This window comes from Aethalodelphis obliquidens, unplaced genomic scaffold (genome assembly GCF_003676395.1).
Source record: "Aethalodelphis obliquidens isolate GAN/ISIS:26980383/991018 unplaced genomic scaffold, ASM367639v1 scaffold30, whole genome shotgun sequence".
NCBI lineage: Eukaryota > Metazoa > Chordata > Mammalia > Artiodactyla > Delphinidae > Aethalodelphis > Aethalodelphis obliquidens.
The window spans coordinates 14,052,736-14,078,561 of record NW_020837974.1 but is presented as its reverse complement, the minus strand read 5'-3'; the positions used below and the strand labels follow the sequence as shown (position 1 = coordinate 14,078,561).

The 25,826-nt window shown below is 37.8% G+C and overlaps 1 protein-coding gene across 7 annotated transcripts in view; it reads left to right on the top strand.

Moving 5' to 3' along the window:
• Window positions 1-25,826, top strand: part of LOC113630607 (S-adenosyl-L-methionine-dependent tRNA 4-demethylwyosine synthase) — a 265,650-nt gene that overhangs the window by 153,768 nt on the left and 86,056 nt on the right. For 6 of the 7 annotated variants that reach the window (XM_027126212.1, XM_027126207.1, XM_027126208.1 and 3 more), the window contains 2 exons: window positions 14,251-14,361; window positions 23,210-23,377. In XM_027126212.1, coding sequence (XP_026982013.1) covers window positions 14,251-14,361; window positions 23,210-23,377 — 279 coding nt within the window. The remainder of the gene's footprint in view (window positions 1-14,250; window positions 14,362-23,209; window positions 23,378-25,826) is intronic. The other variant, XM_027126210.1, reaches the window with a different exon arrangement.

Here is a 25,826-nt window from a genome sequence, read left to right as displayed (position 1 = left end):
GGGAGAGGCCACAGCAGTGGCCTCTCCCGTTGCGGAGCACAGGCTCCGGACGCGCAGGCTTAGCGGCCATGGCTCACGGGCCCAGCCGCTCCGCAGCATGTGGGATCTTCCTGGACCGGGGCACGAACCCGTGTCCCCTGCATTGGCAGGCGGACTCTCAACCATTGCGCCACCAGGGGAGCCCTGTTTTGTCTTCTTAATGATTACTCATGACTATACTCCAAAAACCTCCACTGCTCTACCTTTTATTTTCTATCCTTTTTTGTCTCTCACTAATACCGAGATCTCTTTTCTCTAACATTTCCAAGAGTAGTGATTCAAAATCCCTGTCCATTCTCATTTAAATGTTCACAGCAAAGGAAAATATATACAGGAATAAATCTCCAAGTGGTAGGATTTTACAAACAAGGAACCAGTGATCGACTTACATACATCATGAAATGATCACCATAGTAAGTTTAGTGAACATCCGTTGTCTTATATAGATACAAAATTAAAGAAATAGAAGAAAAAATATTTTCTCCTTGTGATGAGACTCTTAGGATTTACTTACTTAACAACTTTCATATGTAACGTACAGCAGTGTTCATTATGTTCATAACATTTTACAAATCTTTAATTAGTATTGGGTACTATTCTGTTGGGAACAACTAAGTATTGGGTACAACTAAGGTTGTACCTTGCATCCCTAGTACTTATAACCGGAAGTTTGTGCTGTTTTGGTTCAACTGTTTTTTTCTTTTGAGATGTTTGTGATTTTCATTGACTTCCAAATGCTTTTTATTAAGGACTTAGGATCTCTTTCTGTATATATACAAATACACACATAAACATATATATGTATGTATCTATATTTTTCTAAGTATGGTACGAGACAGGGATTCTTTTTCCCCTTTATGGATTATTGATTGAGCCAGCATCATTGTTGAATAATTTATCCTTTACCCCATGATTTGTAATGACTGCCTGTTGTAATCAAGTTTTCCTGTATTCATGGATGTTTCTGAACTTTCTACTCTGTTATATTGATTAATTTTTCTGTCTTGCCCCATTACCATACTGAGTTACTACAGCTTTGTGATAAGATTGATATTTAGTACAAAAGACCCCTCCTTCTTCAAAATTGTCTTGCTTATTCTTAGCCCCTTAATACATTTTCATATTTATTTTGGAATCATTTTGTCAGTTTTCTCTCCCACACAGACACACACACACAGACATAACTTTGGGATATTGATTGGAATTGCATTGAATTTACAGTTTAATTTGGGGAAATTGCCATCTTTATGAAGCCATGTCTTTGGTTGAAAGTTGCTTGTTCTGTCACTTTAATTTTTTTTGACTGAAATTTATCTTCTAATTGTAGATTCTGTTGGCTGTCTTTGTGAAATGTTACATTTCCACACATCTCTTGGAATTGTTTGCAGGCTCTTCTTGAGTAGGTGGTTGTTTTTGCTCACATGTGCACTCTAACAGGCGGCTAGGTCCAATTCCTGGTCCCGAGGCTGTTTCATTGTATATTTTTAGCCAGGTTTATTTGATTTTCATTTTTCATTTCATCTATGTATCACTGTAGTGGGGATGGCTCAAGAGATGAGCTTAAGGTACCCCTTTGACTGTACATTCATTAATGTATGGTTTGGTAAATTATGCAAATCAGATAAGGATTTGGAATTAAAGGCTTAATTTTTGGCATTTTTGTGTCTGTATAGCAAGTACCGAACATCCTCCTTCTTCTTCCAGGCTCTTCTTCCTGTCATTCCAGATTCACTTTCTTATGAGTCAGACATGAGGTAAAGTGCTGTACACTCAGGCACATCTTGTCACTAACAGGCTTTCCAGGGAGGAAACTTTATAGGCTTACTTCAAGAACTGAGTCACCTTCTAATGAGTCTGGTTTTGCTTTTTGTGTGTGTGGGGTTTTTTTTTTTTTTTTTTTTTTTTTGCAGAGCCAAGCTTAGGCACAAGGAGGTTGTTAACAGTGGCTTACTGACAGCCTGAACGTCCCTTGACTACAAGGCATATGCATTTGGACAGTTGATCACCCAGGAAGGGAGCCTTTACTCTTTAATATTTGGGACTTGAACTTGTGAATTGTTACAAGTAATATTTCTGGAGAAATAGATCTATCAGATTTATTGATGTTAGAGTTGTGTGGTTTCTGGCTGCCCCGTTATCCCTTTCAAATTTACTTTGTCTCAGTGGTTTTGTAAGATGTGTTCTGGGTATATCAAGATGCCCTTCTCATAACATCTTCTGCACATTTTGTGTCCCAGTGTTTCTGTCTGTTTTTGTCTGCTGCAGGATGATGGAGAGATTGTTTCCTGAGGGAACTTTGCCAGAGATTTTACTTTTTTGTCAATATCCTTGGACTTCCAAGTCGATGTGCTGCTTAGGTGACTGCCATCCGTGTTTGCACCCTGGGGTAGGCTGTAACATAATCTTCTGCTTATTGATTTGTATGACATCATTCCTCTGACTTCTACTTACTCTTATGTAGATAGGCTACCTCTCTCATTTATCTTGTGTTGGTGGCCTTAGACTTCTCAGTTTAGATCTCCTACATGAAAAGTAGAGAAACCAGTCCTATGATTTTGTAGTCAAGCCTTTCTTCCTCTAGAAATCTTACCATTTATTTATGATCTTTTATTTATTTTGGTTTTGTCTTTAGCTCTTTACATTGTCTCCCTTATTAATCGTCTTTTCTTTTTTTTCTTTGTTCTCATTTCTTTCCTTTTCCTTGAATTTCCATATTTAAAATTTCTGTGTTCATGGCTCTCAGGGTAATGGTCATTTTTACACTGTGAAAGCTGTCCTGTTCAGAATGCCAGTAGAACCTTACCTCTTCTATTCTCTCCCAACCTCCAAAGGATGGAGAAACACCGCTCCATATTACTCCTTTGCTTTTCTGACGTGTAAATACTGCTGGCTTTTTTTTTTTTTATCCTGTAGTGGGGATTTTTTTTTTTCCTGCTATTGAGTGTTTACTTACAGCTTGTCTTTATACAGCTGCCAGTGCTCTTAGCCTCTATTGTGTTCACATTTTGCACTTCTTGGCTTCCTCTTCTTGTGGTTTTTCAATAGATGAACTTATAGTAGCCCTTTGACCATACGTCGATTATACAGTAGGCCCTCCATATCCACCAGTTCCGCATCCACAGATTCAACCAACCACGGATCGAAAATATTCGGAAAAAAAAAATTCCAGAGAGTTTCAAAAAGGAAAACTTAGGGCTTCCCTGGTGGCGCAGTGGTTGAGAGTCCGCCTGCTGATGCAGGGGACACGGGTTCGTGCCCCGGTCTGGGAAGATCCCACATGCCGCGGAGCAGCTAGGCCCGTGAGCCATGGCCGCTGAGCCTGCGCGTCTGGAGCCTGTGCTCAATGGGAGAGGCCACAATAGTGAGAGGCCCGCATACTGCACACAAAAAAAAGAAAACTTAAATTTGCCTTGGAAGGCAACTGTTTGCATAGCATTTATAGTTGTATTTACAAATATGTGCGATCTCACCCTCCTCCTACTCCTTCACACAAGCAACATCTTCTTGGGTATTAACCATGTTACCAGGAGGATGTCAAGCCCTTCTTTTCGTTTTGCTATTGTGGGTAACATAGAGGTCCATGACTCTTCAAACTCTGGCCACACTCTGTCTCATATTCAAGTTGATTTGCATGGTCTTCTGAGGTTCTACTGAACCTAAGACAAATCTTTTTCTACTTCCTTTACCAGATTTCTGGTCTTTGAGCAGGAGTATTTTGTTTAAGGCATCTGTTTAAGCATAGTTGAGATCAGGCATATCAAGAAACTGTTAAACTGATCCATTCTCATCTCAAGAGTCAGTACTATTAAAAAAATGTGTGTGTGTGTGTGTGTGTGTGTGTGTGCGCGCGTGCGCGCGCACATGAGTACAGGTTTTCTGACCCCACGACTTTTCTTGTATTTCATTCCCAGCCTTTTGTGTTTCCTTTGTGTATATGTATTTATGTCATTAATACTATGGTATGTGTACAGTTTTGTTTCTGGCTTTTTAAAAATTCAATGCTATTACATAAAAATTACCCCTCATTATTAAACATTCTTCTAAAACAATTATCCTCAGTGGGAGCAAGGGTATAGAAAAAAACAGGTCTCCCACCCCCTTCCTTCCCCTTTCTGAGAATCACATCTGCATTGAGCTCTCTTATTATTAAGAATGTGTTTCTCCGCCATGTTGGAATTCATAACCTCTGTTTTGAAATAATCATCTTTAGTGTTAGTTAAATAGCTGTATCATAAATCATCTAGCTATTTCTTGGGATTGAACATATAGCTATTTCTTGGGATTGACATATTTATAATATCTCATTATTATAAATAAAGCTGGAATGAACATTCTTATTCATCAGTATTTGTCCACAAATTTTATCATTTCCAAAGCCTTAAAATCTTTAGAAATGCAATTATTGGATCAACATATTTGGATACTTTTCAGATTCTTTAATCATGTTGCCATGTAATTCCCAAAATGTTTGTACTGAATTATGCTTTTATCATCAGTGAATGAGTGTCTGTCTTGCTGTTCTCTAGGCAGTATTGAATATTGCTATTTAAAAATATCTTTGCCAATCTGATAAGCCAAAATGGTACCTCATTACTGCTTCAATTTGCATTTCTTTGATTACTAGTAACTCAGAACCATATTTTAGGAGACCATTTTTTCTTGTTTTGACACAGCCTCAACTCGAGTTCGTCTTGAATTGCAACTGTCAAGATAAATTGTTGAAATTAAGAGCTGTAGTCCTCGGATGTAATAACCTCATCCAGAATATGTAACACTGAAAGCTGCCTAATTAGAAGTGGCAGAATTCTAACTCATAACTGCATATTTTTAAACTTTTTTATTATGGATTTTTAAAACATTCAAGAGAAGAGAGAATAATGGAGGGAATTCCTGTGTAAGCAGTTATCAGCTTGACAGTTATCAGCATTCTACATTTCATGTTTCATCTGTCTTCCCAATTTTTGGGGGGTGGGGAAGCATTGGAATATTTCAAATCAGATAAATAGTATCATTTTATCCGCAAATACTTGTGTATTTAACGCATAAGGACATATTAAAAATGGAATGCCTCCTCCCAGCACTTTGCGTATATTTTTAAATTTTCTAATAGGATTTTTATATTGAAGTGTAGTTGATTTATTTTATATATATATATATATATATATATATATATATATAATTTTTTTGCGGTATGCAGGCCTCTCACTGTTGTGGCCTCTCCCGTTGCGGAGCACAGGCTCCGGACGCGCAGGCTCAGCGGCCATGGATCACGGGCCCAGCTGCTCCGCGGCATGTGGGATCTTCCCGGACCGGGGCACGAACCCGTGTACCCTGCATCGGCAGGCGGACTCTCAACCACTGCGCCACCAGGGAAGCCCCTACAATATTTTTTAGTTTTACAGTGGAGTCATTCAGTATGTTTGTAGATTATACTCCGTTATAAGTTATTACAAGATAATGGCTATAATTGTTTGTGCTATACAATGTATCCTTGTTGCTTATCTATTTTATATGTAGTAGTTTATATCTTTTAATCCCATACTCCTAATTTATCCCTCCCCCTCCCCTTTCCCCTTTAGTAACCATAAGTTTGTTTTCTATGTCTGTGAGTCTGCTTCTGTTTTGTAAATAAATTGATTTGTATTACATTTTCTGATTCCACATGTAATTGATATCATATATTTGTCTTTCTTTGTCTGACTTACTTCACTTAGTATGATAATCTCTAGGTCCATCCATGTTGCTGCAAATGGCAGTATTTCATTCTTTTTTATGGCTGAGTAATATTCCATTTTATGGATTCCATCCATTCAATAAGATGGATACCACATCTTCTTTATCCATTCGTCTATCGATGGACATTTAGGTTGCTACCACGTCTTGGCTATTGTGAATACTGCTACTATGAACATTGGTGTGCATGTATCTTTTCGAATTAGAGTTTTCATCTTTCCCAGATATATGCCCAGGAGTGGGATGCTGGATCATATGGTAACTCTATTTTTAGTTTTTAAAGGAAACTGCATACTGTTCTCTACAGTGGCTGCACCACGTTACATTCCCATCAACAGTGTGGAAGGGTTCCCTTTTCTCCACACCCTCTTTAGCATTTAATATTTGTAGACTTTCTGATGATCGCCATTCTGACCAGCATGAGGTGACACCTCATTGTAGTTTTGATTTTCATTTTGGTTTGTTTCTGGTTTCTTTTGCTGTGCAAAAGCTTATAAGTTATTTTTTTTTTAAGCCCCTCATTTTCTGTCTTCCTCCTTACGTTGTTAATTTCACAGATTACGTTTTATACATTGCATGCCCATTAACATAGATTTATAATTATTGTTTTAGGTATATGTGTTTTAAATCACATAGGAATAAAAAAAGGAATTAGAAACCAAAAATAGAAAATACTGGCTTTCACATTTACATATTTAGTTATCTTTATCACAGTTTTTTACTCATGGTTTCAGGTTGCTGTCTGGTGTCCTTTCATGTCATCCTGAAGCATTCCCTTTAGCATTTCTTCTGTGGCAGTTCTGCTAATGATGAACTCCCTGAGCTTTTGTTTATCTGGAAATGACTTTATTTATTTATTGCTGCATTGGGTCTTTGTTGCTGCGTGTGGGCTTTCTCTAGTTGCAGCGAGCGGGGGCTACTTTTCGTTGCGGTGCGCAGGCTTCGCATTGCGGTGGCTTCTCTTGTTGTGGAGCGCGGGCTTCAGTAGTTGTAGCACGTGGGCTCAGTAGTTGTGGCTTGCGGGCTCTAGAGCACAGGCTCAGTAGTTGTGGCGCACTGGCTTAGCTGCTCCGCTGCATGTGGGATCTTCCCCAACCAGGGCTTGAACCCATGTCCCCTGCATTGGCAGGTGGATTCTTAACCACTGTGCCACCAGGGAAGTCCCTCTCCTTTATTTTTGAAGTATAGTTTTACCAGATGTAGAATTCTTCGTTGATAGTTTTTTTCTTTCAGCAATTTAAATATGTCATCCCACTGTCTCCTGACTGTTACGGTTGATGGTGAGAAATAGGCTCTGATCTTATCAAGGATCCCTGTACATGACAAGTCACTTCTCTTTTGCTGCTTTCAAGATTCTGTCTGTCTTTTGACAGTTTGATTATAATATATCTCAGTGTGCATCTCTTTGAGTTTATCCTACTTGAAGTTCGTTGTGCTTCTTCAATGTGTAGACTCATGTTTTTCATCAAATTTTGGAAGTTTTGGCCATTTTGTTTTCAAATATTATTTTTTGCCATTTTCTCTCTCCTTTCCTGAGATTTTCGTAATGAACATGTTGAACGTTTCATGGTGTTCTACAGGTCTTTAAAGAGAAATGTAAATAATAAACCTACAACCCTTCTCTTATTTCTCATCCTCAGAAGTAAGCACTATTAATGGCTTGATGTGTTTCCTTCTATGATTTCTTTTCCTGTTGGGTTGGATTTTCTTCACTGAGTCTTATAACATTGTCTTTGCCCTCTTTCTTTGATCTACATTTTCAGTTATTCATTACAGTTTAATTTGGTTGGTTACTTAGTTAATTTATTTTGGAAGTAATTCTATAATAATTTTCCTGCTTGTCTTCTTTGATTATAAAGAATACTTCATTTGGCTGCATCATGAATTATATCTTTGAATTTATTTTCTAATTCTTTGCTTATTTGACATATCAGATTGACACATTTTGTTTTGTCTCCCACGAACAGTAAAAAATTTAGATAATTAAAGCCATTTTAAGAATAAGTATGTTTTCTAAGGACTTTGAAAGATTCATTGCCCAATTTCTAGTAGAGGCAATACATATTCCTTTGCTTTTAGAAACAGTGGTTGTCAGTGAGGGATTGTTTCAATTTTAAGGTTTTTTTGTTTGTTTTAAAGAGTTTGGAATTAATTCTTTGACAAGCATGATATGACTCGGTCAGCATTCAATTTGTTTTTTTGTTTTTTAATTGGGATATAGTTGCTTTACAGTGTTGTGTTAGTTTCTGCTGTACAGCAGAGTGAATCAGCCATCCCCTCCTTTTTGGATTTCCTTCCCTTTGAGGAGCCAGGCAGGAGTGGTGGAGTCTTACCTTGCTGGTTTCCTGGTTCCTTTCCTCTTTTGGTATTAATCATTTTTGCTAATTTCTTTTCTGACTTTGGTTTTGTTCGTTTACTAGAATAAAATGTAGATTATACAACAGTCGGTACGTTGGTTGCTTGTTCACTGCTGTATCTCTAGCATCTAGTATTATACCTGGTGTACGGTGGGACCTGGTGACTGTTGGTTGAACTGATATCTGTGTGAACAAATGAATGAATCTGTGTAACTGCTGCTGGTGGTGGTGATGATGGTAGCTGAAATTTATTCATAGTTTTCTATCTTCCCGGCTGTGTTCTAAGTTCTTTATTTGTTTTAGTTCTTTTAATTTTACAGCAATACTATGAGATATAGATACTGTTACTCTTCCTATTTTACAGAGGCACAGAGAGCATGCCTGAGCTCACACAGCTGACTCCAGAGCCCAGTAGCTTAACTGCTACTATGTACTCTTTTCCTCGTCTTATACTTTTTTCCTCTTTTCTCTCCTCCTTCCTAACTACTCAGACTTTTTCTACTTTGTACTTAATCCTTTTTTCCCTCACTTCCCTTTGATAAGCATTTAACATTTACCTTTGGAATTTTGACCTCAATTTTCACTCCATGTATTGGATTGGCCAAAAAGTTCATTCAGGTTCTTCCGTACCACCCCGAAAGAACTTTCTGGCCAACCCAATATTTTCAGTCCGTGTATTGCTTCCCTCTAAGAAACAAACATAAGTTAAAACCCAAATTTAAACTCTGTCACAGAGATCTGGTCTGAATTCTAGTGGTTAACATCTAGGTTTCTTGCTGCACAGCCTAGCTGCACATAGATTGTGATGTTACTTTCAGATCCACCCCTCCCTCCCATTTTATTGTGTTTGTTACTACCACTGGGGGAAAAAAGTCCTAGACTCTCAAATTAAACAGAAAATACATGAAATTATAACATGCCAGCTACTTGACACTTTTTTACAAATCTCATTGTGACATTTTACAAATCACATTGTAGCCTGAACAGAAAGTAGCTAAACTTTTTGCCTGAATTGGATACTTTCATCTTCATTTTTGTATTCTGTAGTATTACACAAACCCTGTCCCTACTAGATAATATGCCACATTCAGAAAATCCTGCAGTAATAACTGACCAGAACCTATGCAAATTAAAATTACTAACTAAATCCCCAAACTGGGGAAGAAAATAGGTTTTATTCAAATTAAATTACTACAATACAATCCAGTTTGTACTCCAATTTTTTCTTTCTTTTTTTTTAATCTAAAAGAAGGATAAAATAAAGTGTTAAGTATGTCCTTTGCAAAGGAAATTCCAGCTCTCACCTCTCAAGCAACATCTGTACTCAGTTTTTGTTTTAATTTGATCTAACTGGAGTATAACACAACTTTCTTCTATAGACTTTAGGAACTGCTTTAACTAATTTTAAACAGACTTTAAAGTCTCCAAAACCATCCTATCGAGCAGGCTCCCTACAGACACAGTGAAACCCAGAATGTGAATTTGATAATTTGAAATAAAATCTAATGACATTTCTTTTTTAGTAACCCCATAGTGCTTTTCTTTGTCCTTAACAATCTGAACATTAGTAGGCAATAGATAAAAGGTAAATGTACTAAAATTAGTTATATCTGTTGATCAAAAGATATGAAGAAATCAGAAAGGAAAGCCATCAAGTGGATGAAAATATTTCTAATACAATTATAACAGCATTCTTACAGCCAGAATACATAAAGAATTTGAAAAACCCAGTAGTAAAAAGACAGCTATCCCAAGAAAGAAATATTCAAAACATTTGAACAAGTACTTCACAAAAGAAGGATCAGAATGGCCAAAAACATACTCAACTTCATCAGTAAACGGGCAAATACAAAATAGGACAGTGCAGGAATGGCTAAAGTTTAAAAGACTAACAACAAGTGTTGGTGAAGAAGAGAAGCAGCTGGAACTCTGATCCACTGCAGGTGGAAGTATGGTGAAATGACTTTGGAAACCAATTTAGCAATATCTGCACATCCTGTGATCCAGCATTTCCACTCTTAGGAACATTCAAGAAACATCCATCGGGAGTCAGGTACAGTAACAGTCATAGCAATGCTATTTTGTAAGAGACCCAAACTGGGGAAAAAAACCAACGAACCAACAACTTTCACTAATGTAAGTATTTTCATATACTGGAGTACTAAACAGCAGCAAAAATATATCTGAAGCTAAAGTCACCATCAAACTCAGTGAAAGAATTTCAGTGAAAGAAGCCGGACATAGAAGAATATGTCATAATAGCATTTCATAAAATTCCCTAAAGCAGGAAGAACTAAACTCTAGTGTTATGAGAGAGAACAGCATTTTATAATAACTAAAAACTGGAAATAATCTAGATGTCTATCAATGGGGGAACGGTTGAATAAATTATTGTATATTTATATAATGGAATATTAGATAACGAAGAAAATGAACAAATCTCAACATGCAGCAACATGGATGAACGTTATAAACACAGTGTTGTATGACAGAAGCAAGATGCAAAAAAGTCTATGGTTCCATGTATATAAATTTCAAACACAGGCAAAAACCTAAACTTTAATGTTGAAGTCAGGATATTAGATAGCTTTGGGGTAAAGGCAATGGATGGTGACTGGGTGATGAATATTTTCTTTGTGTTAATCCCTTGGGTTGTCCATTCGTGTTTTATGTATGTTTCTCTTTGTATGATTTCTTTCACAATTTGAAAAGGTTAAGCAACGAGAGAGAGAGTCTGCCTTGGATTCATTCTGCTTGGGTTCATATCCCAGCTTTGCTGCTTTCCAACTGTGTAACTTTGGGAAATTCACTTAGCAGCACTAGGCCTCTATTTCATATCTGTAATGTGAAGCTAATAAACCTATTTTGTAAGATTTGTTGCAAAGATGAGACAAATATTGGAATCTTTGCTAAGATGTTAAACACAACAACAGCTGGCACATAGTAAGGGCTGACTCATTGCTAACTCTTGCTATTGTTATTGTTGGTATCATTGCCAGTTTATTTGTTGAAAGGAATTTTAAACTCCCGTTGGAATTACATTATATTTAGAAATCTATCATGGCTGTCCATGTAGGCTAGTTTTTTATGGTCTCAGAAATATTTACTTTTTTCACTCTCTCTGTTATTTCATAAATAATCATCAAGTATTTTATAGATGTATTTTAGAGTTGAAGTAGAATTTTCTTTGCCTTGCATTTTGTAGTTGTACATATAGTATATATGTACCGTACATATGGCATATAATAGCTAATACTTAGTAAGACTTACTGCTGCCAGCATGGTTCTAAGCGTTATGTAGATGGACACTTTTAATCCTGTGTAAACTCCCATTTTGCACAGATAGAAACTGAGACAGAGTTAAAGATGGCTAGTATGTGGTCTGGGATTCAGTCTGGGCTTAGAGTCCACATTTACCCCACTGCTCTATGCTAGGAAAGCTGCTCATTTTTCTATTTTTATTTGGTAACTGACCAATTGTACTTAATCTGATTTTCTTAGGTTGATTTTCTTAGATTTCCAAGAAGCCAGCTATATCGTTTGCAAGTAATTGTTTTTTGTATACTATCCACTTATTCTTTTTTTTTGCGTTATGCGGGCCTCTCACTGTCGTGGCCTCTCCCGTTGCGGAGCCCAGGCTCCGGACGCGCAGGCTCAGCGGCCATGGCTCATGGGCCCAGCCGCTCCGCGGCACGTGGGATCCTCCCGGACCGGGGCACGAACCCATGTCCCCTGCATTGGCAGGCGGACTCTCAACCACTGTGCCACCAGGGAAGCCCTATCCACTTATTCTTGTTCTTGCCTTATTGCTTTGATTTTAACTTTCAGGGAAGTGTTTATAAAAATAATAGAGTGGACATTCTGCTGTTATTCTGATTAAATAGAAATGCCTCTATTTTTTACATCTCTAAGAATGACATGGACTATTGACCGGAGAGTGTTTTCTTTATGTTAAGGATGTGTTTTTTAATTTTTGAGTTTACCAAATGGTTTTTCAGTTGTTCATTCTGTTTTAAAATCAGGGATGGGCTTTAAATGATATGAAATGTCTTTGTGTGTCTATAAGATGATTATATAACTTCTCTGTGTTGAGCTATTGACGTGATGAATTGTATTAATATGTAGTCTAATATTGAATCATCTTTGCATTTCTAGAATTTTTAACATAATGCTGAATTTAATTTGCTAAAATTTCTGTAAGATTTTTGCATATATAAGTACAAGTGAGATTGGCCTGCACTTCTCTACCATTTTTGTTAGGTTTTGGCATTGGGTGAATTCTAGCTATGTGAAGGGAATCTGGAAGATTTCTTTTTGTGCATTATACACTGCATTTTAAAAATAAGTTTTGAGTACATTTTCTGATATGGCTGCCTAATACTGTTCATCCCTAGGTTATCTTCAGACATGAGCAAAAGTAGAGAGATTGGCATTCTTTTTTTTTTTCTTTTTTTGCGGTACGCGGGCCTCTCACTGTTGTGGCCTCTCCCGTTGCGGAGCACAGGCTCCGGATGCGCAGGCTCAGCGGCCATGGCTCACGGGCCTAGCTGCTCCGCGGCATGTGGGATCTTCCCGGACCGGGGCACGAACCCTTGTCCCATGCATCGGCAGGCGGACTCTAAACCACTGCGCCACTAGGGAAGCCCGACATTTTTTTAAATTGAAGTATAGTTGATGTACAATATTATATGTTTCAGGTGTACAGTATAGTGATTCACAAATTTTAAAGGTTATACTCCATTTATAGTTATTATAAAATATTGGCTATATTCCCTGTGTTGTACAATATATCCTTGTAGCTTATTTTACATATAATAGTTTATACTTCTTAATCCCCTACCCCTATCTTGCATCTCCCCCCTCCCCTCTCCCCATTGGTAACTACTAATTTGTTCTTTATATCTGAGTCTCTTTTTTGTTACAGTCACTAGTTTGTTGTAATTTTTATATTCCACATATAAGTGATATCATAAAGTATTTGTCTTTCTCTGTCTGACTTATTTCACTTAGCATAGTGCCCTCCAAGTCCAACCATGTTGTTGCAAATGGCAAAATTTCATTTTTTTTATGGCTGCGTAGTATTCCATTGTGTGTATGTGTATGTGTATATGTATATATATATATATATATATATATATATACACACCACATTTTTATCCGTTCATCTGTTGGTGGACTTTAGGTTGCTTTCATATCTTGGCGATTGTAAATAATGCTGCTGTGAACACTGGGGTGCATGTAGAGAGAGATTGGTATCATTTTGTTCACGTCTTACTTCACTTTGTTTTTCTCTTGAGTATTTTGAGCCTTGCTACTTAAAGCATGGTTTGCGGTTTAGCAGCATGGATACTACCCAGGAACTTGCTACAGATGGATGTAATCATGTGTACATAACTACACGTGTCACATCATCTTTGCCATATTCTGTTGGTTAAAGGCAAGTCACAGGTTCTGCCCCCACTCTTTTTGTAGATTTTAAACTATCATTAATCATGTTGTTTTGAGATGTTTGAATAAGTCTTTGAACTTTTAGTAATTTGTCTAGGGTCCTGGAAGGGAGCTACAAAGTCAAAGGTATAAAGCTTTTAAAGGCTTGCATGACTGTTGTCTAATGGCTTTTCAGAAGATCAATACCTCTTTTGTTACATGGTAAACAAATGGCAACATTGACAGTTCATCAAGGTGCCTTTTCTGCCAAGTAGAGATCATTAAATAATGAGGAAGCAGGAAAGAGGACAAGAGTGATTAGAAATTCTTACTGTAAATAACTTTGAGCAATTGATACCTGAAAGCCTGATGGTTATGTGAATTAATTTTCACCAATCTAAACTGTTCAGTCAATTTACTATTTCTAACTAAATGGAATTCAGGGTATTTGTTAAGAACCTTTTGGGTGTCTTATCTAGTGTTCGATACTGTAAGTGAGAGAAGAAAAATATACCAATATCTGTGCCTTTATAAGGCTTCTGGGAGTCTTATGACATTGTTTACGTTTTTTTCATCTTTCTACAAAACGCAACTTCAATAAATAGAAGTTCATGCCAGGTTTCACCTATGGGTTTAAGAAATTTGAAAATCTTCCTAGGTGATAAAAACAAAGTTGTGTTTTCCTCTGTTTTAGCAACAACGTACTGTCTATAGGCTGACTCTGGTGAAAGCATGGAACGTGGATGAACTCCAGGCCTATGCCAAGCTGGTGTCCCTGGGGAACCCTGACTTCATCGAGGTGAAGGTAAGCCCCTGCCGGCTAGTGTTGGGCACCTTCTCATTCTGCTTTGTTGGCCACGGTGCAATTACAAACTTCTAAAATTCTGCAGGAGGTCCCGGATGTTTTATTTATTCAGTCAGAAATATTAATCAAGATTCCTGGCACTGTTCTAAGTTTGGGGATAAGAGCAGTAAAGACTAAGCATTTGCTCTCACATATGAAAAGCTTATATTTTAGTGAGAGGTAGACTGTCAACAGAAAATGAATGTAGTGCTCACTACATAGTAACTTTAATATGCTGAGAAATAAAATACTGTTATAGTGAGTAATTGGTTGGCTTTTAACTACACTTTTACTATGGAAAGCTTCAAATATATACAGAAGTAGAGAGACTGATGTAATGAACCCCATCCATCCATTACCAGCTTCAAAAATTACTAGCTCGTGTTTCAGCTGTACTCCTACCCATTTTCCTGCCCTTACCTGTGAAGCAAATCCCCACGTTATACCATTCATCCATAACTGTTTTAGTATGTATTTCTAAAAGATATGCACTCACTTTAAACACTTATTCAGAATACTGTTCTTACTAAACAGTTCTAACAATAATCTCATATATTGGAACATATAAGGTTTCAACTTGACCAGTTATTTTAACAGTATTTTTTAAAATTGAAGTAGAGTTAATATACAATATTGTGTTAGTTTCAGGTATACAGTGAAGTAATTCAGTTTTTTTTAATATATATTTATTTATTTACACACACACACACACACACACACATATAGTTTTTCAGGTTATTTTCCATTATAGGTTATTATAAGATGTTGAATATAGTTCCCTGTGCTATATAGTAAATCCTTGTTGTTTATTTTATGTACAGTAGTGTTTATCTGTTAATCCAGTACTCCTGATTTATTCTTCCCTTCCTCTCTTTCCCCTTTGGTAACTGTAAGTTTGTTTTCTATGTCTGTGAGTCTGTTTCTATTTTGTATGTAGATTCATTTGTACTCATTTTTAGATTCGTCACATAAATGATATCATATAATATTTCCCTTTCTCTTTCTGACTTAATTCACTTAGTATGATAATCTCTAGGTCCATCCATGTTACTGCAAATGGTAATATTTCATTATTTTTTATGGCTGAGTAATATTCCATTGTGTATATATACCACATCTTCTTAAACCAATTGTCTAAAGTATTTTTTAATCTGGATCCAAATAAGGGTCAGAATTGGATTATTTCTCTCTTAAATTTCTTTTAATCTATTAGTTCCTCTTCCATGTGTTTTTTTTCCCCCTTGTAATTTATTTTGTTGGAAAAAATGGATCATTTATCCTGGTTAGTTCCCCATATTTATATTTTAGATTTTGGTGATTGCATGTTGCTCTGCCCCTTAGATTTCCCGTGGATTGTTAGTTAGATCAAAATAAGATTGATCATGTTTGTGTGTGTGTGTGTGTGTGTGTGTGTGTGTGTGTGTATGTTTGCATTTCAAGATTATTTCATTGGTCGTAGTGTATGCTTCCAGCAGGAGCCATTTAATGTCTGGTTGTCACTGTCATGTTTTTGCCAGTGTTTCTTTGGGTTAGATACCTGTACGTGGATTGATGTGTCAGAGGGTAAACGCATATGCTGTTTTACTAGATATTGTGGTTGGCTGCTTTAGATTTCAAAAGCAGGAAGGCTTTTCTGAGGAGATGACTCCTTTAAAAACTGATAACTGAATAGTAAGAAGCAGCACAACATGCAAAGGCTTGGGGTCAGAGCATTCTGGGCAGAAGGCACAGCTGGTCCACAGAGGTCCTACATGATCTCCGTGGGGTAGTTGGAGTTGGCTGTGGTACAAGATGAATCAGAGTGGTGGGCTGGGGCCAGATTTTGTTAGGCCTTTCATGCACGGATGAGAGAATCAGATTTTATACTAAGTTTAACGATAGGCTTTTTTTTAAAACTAGGTGTGCTAGGAAGGGGTTTTAAACTGGAGAGTGATACGATCTGATTTATGATTTTGAAAGATCACCCTGCCATTGCCATGAGTGGATTATAGAGGGCAGTAGTAGAAGTAGGTAGACCGGTAAAAAAACTTTTGCCAAGCAAGAGATGTGATGGCGTGGGGAAGGTCATTGGAGAGGACTGGGTGCCCTTGTGATTTATTTTGGGAGTAGATCCAACAGAACTTGTTGTTAGAGGACATGTAGGGTATGAAAGAACAAAAAGAATCAAGAATAGCACCTGGGTTTTTGACTTAAGCAATCGTGTGGATGTGGAACAATTTGCTGAGATGGAAAAGACCAGTGGAGAAGGGAGGCAAATTTAGGGAGTAATTGCATGAGTTCTATGTTGACCTTAATACTTTGAGATAGCTTTTAAATAATCCAAGTGTAGGTTCAAAGTGTAGGTTCAAAGAAGCCACAGGTTCTATAAGCCTGGCGTTCTGGGGATAAGACAGGCCTGACAGTAATGATTTGGCAGTCATCAGCTATAGAGTTTTCAGAGGCAGACAGCTTTCTTGGACAACTAAGAATATACAGAATGAGAGAAAGTGACCAGAAAATTAACCCAGTCTCTCAAAGCTCCACTCTTCAGTTTACGTTTATGAAGCTGGATGCACTGTCACATCAGAGCATGTTTCAGCTTTACAGCCTTTTTTTAGTAAGTTCAGCGTTCTGCATTACGTTCCTCTGGAGGGATGGGGAGGTGAGAGGAGCAGATGAAATATTGCTGAGTGTGTAGCAGCCTCTAGTGAGGTCAAGACACTTTTCTTTTAAAATTGCTCTTAATTTCAAAAGGCTACTCTTGGCAAGAACTCTAATGATGCAGAGAGACAAGCTACACTTTAAATATACGCATCGGCTTAAGGAAACCTTGCCAACATCAGCGATTAGTGGTGTTTTAATTTATGGTTTAGCTATTAAAGAATGCTGCTTCAAATTATGCTGCAGTAAAACCTCTATTATTAACTTGGCTGGATCGCACTGTCACCTTTTTTTCTCCTTCTTTCTTTGCAGTCATGTTTCCTATAATGAAGAAGATATTTTGTAATCTGAAAAGAATCAACCAAATTTTAAAGAAAGATGGCTACTTTGTAAACAGTGTAATTCTCTGATGGGCATTTTGTAATCGGACAAACTATTAACTAGGAAACAGATGAAGCCTTCTACTTATAGCTGAGATGTTATAATGACATAGTTTCTTTCAAACAAGATTTCCATTTTACTATTTTATCCCTGCATTTAACAAATATTTCTGAGCTGTCTTCATGTGCCAGGCCTCGTCAAAGCATCATAGGTACAAATCTTTTTTCTAAATTTGGATCTGCTGTTTGGGAAATGGATGTCTTATTGAACAAGGCAAAATCTACAGAAGTAAAATGAACTACTTTGAGAGATTTTTTTAATTGAAAAATCTTGGAGAAGTGTGTAACCTAATCACAATTTTAAATGTCTTATTTAAATTATAAAATATAAGGTAATAGACAACAGTTTATGTGTATCAGGGGAAAGCATGGGACGATCAGCTGTCTCTGGTAGGAGACCTGTAATATCAAGTACCTGGGCCTTTGAGGATCACATGGTTTATTAAATTCATCTCTCATTTGTCCAGCAAGTTAATGAAGTATCTTCCTCTTAAACTGAAGTAGGAAAAGGGATGTTTACAGAAAATAGTATACTATTAAGAAACAAAATGAGTTATAGAATAATTATTACTTGATCAAATTTTAACAGTATATGTTTAGATACATTTATATAAGAAAAGTATGGAAGGATACATATCAAATCATTAACAGTGTACGATTTGGGAGAAGGGGAAGGAAAGGCTTGTTTTACTTTTCATATTTCTGTGTTGTGTGAATTGTTGCAGTGAGCATGCATTACTTTTATAATTCAAATGATTGAAATGAAATCCGTAAATGGAGAAGGCATGCTTTCCTGTTCAGTAGAGTTAAACTATTTAACGTCTGAAAAGGCAGCTTTTTGTTGTTGTTGTCTTATTAATCAAAGTAAAATTTTCTAAAATGGAAGCGTTTAAAAAATAATAGTAATAAAGCCTCTGCAAAAAACATTTGGTAAGAGCTAGCGATATGGCAGCCTAAGATAACCTCAGATTCCTCCAGAAGCAAACACTTAGAAGTAAATGTTACGGTAAACATACTTTTGAGAGAATAGTCAGTCTGTCAGGTCTGTAAGGGCATTCCTTAGGGGCTGTAAAAAGGGAGATTGCCTGGTGGTACTCTGCAGCTCCAGTAGAGACAGGATGTGGCAGAAGACTAGGCCCTTTCACCTTTAGTGAAAGGACAAATTAGGAAAAAATTCACCCACTGATACAGAGTGGTACTTGGAGGCTTATCCCTTACCTATGCTTTTAGTAAAAAGAAAAAGTCTCTCGGGGCCTAACCCTGAAATGGGGTTGGTGTTAAAATTTACTAGTACCTCAAGGTCACATAAATGCCCTGAAGATGTGAAATTGATAATGCAAAGTGACCCTGGGCTAGTGAAATACCTGAGGCTCTCGGATCCATTTATATCCTTTTCCTGGATTTCCTGGATGTGTGTGTGTGTGTGTGGAGGGTTCACGGCGGGTCTCTCATAGTCTCAGGTGGGGAAGTTGTGCAAGCTTTGATACATTCCTAAAATGTATTCATTTAGCCTGGGACAGGTTACTTATCCTCCTTGAGCCTAAATTTCCTCAGTATTAAAATTAGAATACTAATATCAATTTAATGGACTTGTTTTGAGAATTCAAGGGGATAACATATGCCTGGGTTCAGTAAATGTTTAGATCCCTTTCCATCAAGCACATTATTTAAAAATGAACCAATAGAAGCTGTTTCTCTATTATATTGATTTTCTCTTTTCTTTCACTGCTAGTCTTGTAAAATATTTCTCTGTTCCATTCTCTGTAAATTAACATGTATTTTAGCTTCATTAGGCTTAAGTAGACCTATATTTGCTAGCCTGGGAAGCTTAACCATCGTTATTTGCTTACTTGTTTGTGAAAATGTGTTTCGTGTTGTAAACATCTGCCTTATTGAAAAGCTTTCATAACACAATCCATCTGTAAATGAAATACCGTCTTTGTATTCTCTGCCTAGCACTGCACCTTGAGAAGAGTAAGTGCTCAGTAATTATTTGTTGTCAAATGATTTAAAACTCTCTTCTCATTAGCACCATGACTGTCTACAGAACTCAATCCTTGCAGAATGCATCTTGCAAAACAAATGTCAGCATAGTCTCAATCTCTTTCTGCACACAAATGTAGGGAGTATTACCGGTTGTTCATGTATGTAGCAATACCTAACCAGTGATTATCAGTTGGTTCATAATCATTGAAGTGTAGAAAAATCTTGAAAAATATGAATTAAATTTTGTATTAGATCAGAAAAGAGTTCTGGAGTTTAATGTCAGAGGAACATGTGACTTGCTCTTTAGAACAGATTAGTTGGGGGTACAGAGAAGAATAGGGTGTGGCCCCCACCCTCTAAGAGCTCAGGATTTAGACACATCAAAGTTATGCCAGTTGTCTGAGAAGAGAGATGCACAGGGTATGATGAGATTGGGATTAGATGGGATTGGAGTTCCTGGCCAAAGATCAAAGAGATGGTGGAGAATTTAGCCAGGGAAAGACTGGATGTGGAGTGGGACAGTCCAGTCAGAAGGCCTCAGGTGCTAGGCTGAGAAACGTGGGCTGGTCTTTTGGTGGGGGGGACAGCTATTGGAGCATTTTTAAGATAAAGGAGTGACATGTATTGCTGCAAAAAGTTGTGAAGACATTTCTCCTCAAACTATCAGGGACAAAAACAATCATACCGGGAGTCTTTTGACAACCAGTCAGTTTAATTAGAATATCAAGAGCTCTTCCCACAGACTTTGAATCCCCAGGTAGACTTTGTAAGCAGCCCGTGAAAATGACCCGATGGCCCCCATGTCCTGGAGCCCAGTGGTCCATCCAGAAGTCACCAGTGTGATGGTTTGGGTTGTGCTTTTCACTGCAAACAGGAAGACGCATAAGTGGTCCTGCTCTTCAGGAACTTTCTTTGGGTCTTCTTGTCACCTCTCAGCCTCTGGAATTCTGGAATGAGTGCTTTCAGTTGCCACATTATACCCATCTGTTTTCTTGAGGACACTTTTTCCAAAGTTGTGAGGCAAGAACTTGGTGCTGGTGATAAACAGGGTGGGAGTGGAAGGTGGTGCTGGGATGAGAAGGTGGCGGGCAGCTGCCATGTGAGGGAAAGCGCAACGTCTTTAGACTCTTCAGGGGCAAGTGCGATCAGGAACCCAGTCTGGGCGGGTCGTCGGTAGACCGCAGTGTGCGATGAAATGAAGCAGCCCATGTAGAGGGGGGAGGACCGGAGCGAGGTGTTGAGGAGCCCAGCTGAGGGAGGGCTCAGGGAGGCCGTTCAGGGAGGCCGGTTTCTACCCATGGCAGTTCTGTCACGCGCAGGCTCGGCCTCCGCAGTCGGCTCAGGAAGTTACCCACACTCCCCACCTCCGAGGATTTTGTCCGGCTAAAATGAGAAGTTTTACGTGAAAATTGCTTTGTTAACGGTAAAGCATCATGCGAACGTATAGAGAAGTATAATGTGAAGGCATAGTGATGACCTATGGCAATCATTCTCTCATTTCCCTTCCAAGCCAAATCTCTCCTTAGCATTTCATGCTTTATTATTGCTGAATAATCGATATTATTTTCCAAAGCCATTGTCATGAATATGAGATCTTACTTAGGGACTTCCCTGGTGATCCAGTGGGTAAGACTCCACGCTCCCAATGCAGGGGACCTGGGTTCCATCTCTGGTCGGGGAACTAGATCCCACATACCGCAACCAAGAAGCCCACATGCCGCAACTAAGACCCAGCACAGCCAAAATAAATTTAAAAAAAAAAGAGCTTACCTAAAACCTCTGCTTCAATGAACTAACATTTTAAATATTAAAAATAAATTCCTGGGACTTCCCTGATGGCACAGTGCTTAAGAATCTGCCTGCCAATGCAGGGGACACGGGTTCGAACCCTATTCCGGGAAGATGCCACGGAGCAACTAAGCCCGTGCGCCACAACTACTGAGCCTGTGCTCTAGAGCCCACGAGCCACAGCTGCTGAGCCCACGTGCCACAACCACTGAAGCCCACGTGCCCAGAGCCCGTGCTCTGCAACAAGAGAAGCCACTGCGATGAGAAGCCCGCGCAACGCAACAAAGAGTAGCGCCCGCTCGCTGCAACTTGAGAAAGCCCGCGCGCAGCAACGAAGACCCAACACAGCCATAAATAAATAAATAAATAAGAAAAGTATTATTAAAAAAATAAATTCCTTTGAATTAAGCAGTATCTACATGGTTGTTCATATATTTCGTCCCTCATAAACAGTATTTAAAGTGAAGTAAAGTTCATTTCTATGACTAATTTGACTTATGAATAAATCATTTTCATGTATTTGGGCAAGTTTAGTACAAGTTTTCAGCCACGCTTTCTTAAAGATTTTTTAAACTGTTGTATTATTTGCTTTTTTTATTCAGCTAAAACCCAAATTCAGTTTAATGAATTCTGTAAATCAGTGGGCTAATAGAGAAGCTTCTCTTGATTATTGTAATTAAGCTGGGTCTCCTTTAGTTTATGTTCAGCAAAGGTCGTCTCAGTGTAGTACACCAGTAAGTAGTCTTTGAACAGCCATCTGGAGTAGAGGGTTTTGCAGAACTCATCTGAGTTTTTTGGCCCCCTCCCAGCACTGCCATCTGTAGGGTCAGGGTCACTCTGCAGTGCTCATTGTAGGCTTTTCATTTAATGTCATTCTGTCCCCTCCAGTCTGTGTGTGTGAGAGAGGGAGAGAGAGAGAGCGCGAGTGAGAGAGAACCTCATTCTATTTTAGTTATTCCCTACTTAGTAGCACATCTAGACTATTCGAGTCTTTTTTCAAGAAAGTTTGATTTCTTGGGTATTTATAGAGCCTACAGAGTTACGATAGTCAGTATTGAAAATTAGTCATTAGTCACTTATCACTATGTAACTTACCAAATGGAAAACTTAGTTATAAAACTTTTGTGTCTTACATGCCTGGGCTGTCAGGTAGAATTAAAAAGAGTTAAAAACCAATTTATCTTACTGCATTTGTACTGAATGGGAATTTCTCTAGGGGGTAGATACACGTATGTACATGTAGATGTGTGTAAAGGTATATATATATACACATATCTGTGTGTGTATATATATATATATATGTATATGTATTTCTATACATGTATTTTCATTTTGGCATGATTCTGTGTTTATACATATCCACATAAAAAATGCATTACAAAGTGATCTCCTTAGAATGATTCCAAAAGAATAATTTGAAAGGGATCCCTATCTGGCCCTTTACAGAATGTTTATCAACCTCAAATCTAAATTATACTAGAAAATAGGAGGTTATCTTATTTTCCAAGTCAGTAAATTATTCACTGAATTTTTATGGGTGTCAACTATACCTCCATTATTGTACTAGGGGATTATAATCCCATGAGAATTGATCTGTTATGGTGCACAAATGAATCTGAATGGAAAGACATGTTATTAGTTCAGATACATTATTGTGAGTAGACAGTGTAGATGGTGATGTAGCCCAAAGCACAAGTACCCAAGAAGCATCAGGATTGTCAGAGTGTAAAGAGCACTGGCTGGGAGCTCCAGTGCTGTCTTTGTCACTCGCTACTTGTATGAGCTTCCAAGCAAATTTTATCATCTTTGTACTGCTTTCTTCACTTGAAGATGTGGATTGGCTTGGCTTGGCTTGGATTGGTTGACCTGTAGAAGCCTTTCTGGCTCTGAAGCTCTTCCTCTGTGACATTTAAATAGGTCTGTAACTGTCTCTGACTGTTGTAATGTTTCCACAGGGTGTTACCTACTGTGGAGAGAGTTCGGCAAGCAGTCTTACCATGGCCAACGTGCCCTGGCACGAAGAAGTGGTGCGCTTTGTCTGTGAGTTGGTGGATCTGATCCCCGACTATGAAATTGCTTGTGAACACGAACATTCCAACTGCCTCCTGATAGCTCACAAGAAGGTAAGAACCAGTCAAGTATGCATTCTTCCATCACCCTTGTCCTTCCTGCTCTCTTTTCTCTTTATTTTCCCCTCAGCTTATTATAATGAATATCTACTTGTTTGCTACCTTTCCTAAAACAAACATTAAGAAAGCCCCGAATTCAGTCTGTTGGACCCATAAACTGTCTTTTCTGTGTGAGATTGCTTTGTTTTCAGCCCTCACCAAGGCACCTGAAGTGCTTTCTGGCTTGTAATTGGCGTGTGCTGAGAAACAAAACAAAACACCCTTGTAATAACCTCTAGTCCTTTCCCAGAATGACAAGGGAAAGTGAAAATAGTAAACAAGCCCCATATGAGTGTTTCTGACTGTCAGAAGAAATATTGAGATGTTTATCAAATTTTAGATCACTTTGAATCTTGGCCTCTGCAGAAATATTTCTGGGATTTTGGTTTTCCTTTTTCCCTTTTAGTGTTTTTATTAGACAGAACGAGTGCCTGAATCTAATGTATTTTTTAAGTAAATAATGCCTAGCAAAGGAGAAATTCAGTTTTTAGTAGAGGTAGGCCATTAAAAAGAAAAAAACCCAATCAGAAGGCCAGTGTTCGAGTAGCGATCATAATGATATGTCCTTACTGAAATATTTATACAGAAATAATATAGTGTCTGGGATTTGATTCAAAATGATACGAAGTAAGAAGTATGTGGGTGTGTAGATGGGTTGAGGGTTGTTGAGGCTAGATGATGGGTACACAGAGGTTTGTTTTACTCCTCTGCCTAGTTTCCTGTTCAAACTTTCCATTTAAAAGTGCTTTTTAAAAAAGGGGACATGGTCGAACCTTGAAATCATTATTCTAGAAGAAAAATCAACACAAAAGACTACATAATGTATGATTCCATTTATATGAAATGTCCAGAATAGGTAAATCCTTAGAGATAGAATGTGGTTTAGTGGTTGTTGGAAATTGGGGGAAGAGCAGACTGGGAAGTGACTGCTAATAGGTATGGGATTTCTTTTTGGAGTGATGAAAATGTTCTGGAATTATTTAGTGGTGTTGGTTGCACAACTTTGTGACTGTACTAAAAACCACTGAACTGTATACTTTAAAAGGTTGAATTTTATGGTTTGTGAATTATATCACAGTAAAGATAAATTAATACCAAAAAGGTAATAAAGAACGGGCTACCTTTTCTTATAAAAATGCTCTGTATGCAAGTAAAGTCAGGCTTAATTGAACACGAATCTCACTTTTTCCTCCCTCCACAACCTAAGTGGCTTCCTGAACAGCTTTGCAGGTTAATGATATCTAATAATATTAGAATCACTCAATTAAAATTTCACGTGGTCTAGTCTCAAACAAACAGGAGGTAAAAAGGCCCTCATGCCTTGGTGCCAATTAGATTGTATATATCTGACCTAATGATCTGTCAGACTTAAATATTTAGACAGAAGAATATGTACTGGGAGCATTAAGGAACAAAGAAATAAAGGCTACCTAGTATTTGAAACGTTAATAAAGTAGCTGCAAAGACAATTAACTTACAAAGTAAATCTTAAAAACTAAAGCCAAAACTGAATTTTATTTTCTAGCTTTTTATTCATTGTTACTTTTTTAGGTAAGGTAGCACCTTCAAAACAAATTGTTTGATTGGAGGGGCAGTGCTCTGGAAACAGTCCTGACAATGGTAGTAAAGTTCTCTCTTCTTCCATAAGGTCTTCACACCATAGCCAAAGATGTCTTTATAGAATGTAGATCTCTGCTGCTTAGGTGCCTTTGATTGACCTCCCATTGCTTTTAGCATGAAAATCAAAATCCTTAATGTGGCCCCTAGGGTCCTATGTGATCAGTCTCTGTCTGCCTCTCCAGCTTCTTCTGGAACCCCTCTTCCTTCTCTTTCTGCACTTCTCTCATTTTCTCAGCCACAGTAGGTCTTATTTTTCCTCCAGTTAGGCTGGGAATTATATACTTTTTCTACTCTTTTAGTGGGTGCACTAGAAATTACTACATGCAAACTTGACTAATCAGTCTAGTGTTAAAATACTTTTACTCTGTAACTGTGCAAAGCAAGGACTTTAGAACACAACCTCCATTTTTCCCTTCCCAACTCATGCTGTCATTGTTGTGTATGTTAATTATAAATGTAAGGACAGTATTGTTAATTGCTTTATGTAGTCGGTATTTATTTAGATTTACCTGCATTTTAAACATGATTTTGTTCTCTGTTCCTTTTTGCATTTTTGAGCCTCCATCTGGGACTGTTTTCTTTTTGCCCAAAAAGCAGCTTTTAAAATTTCCTTTAGTGGAGGTGTGCTGATGGCATACTCTCAGTTTTTGTCCAAAAATGTATATTTTAGCTGGGTATCAAATTCTAGGTTGGCATTTGTTTCCTTTCACCACCATAAAGATATTCCCCTGTCTTTTAAGTTCCACTGTTGAAAGGTCAGCTGTTAGTTTGTTGCTTCTTTTAA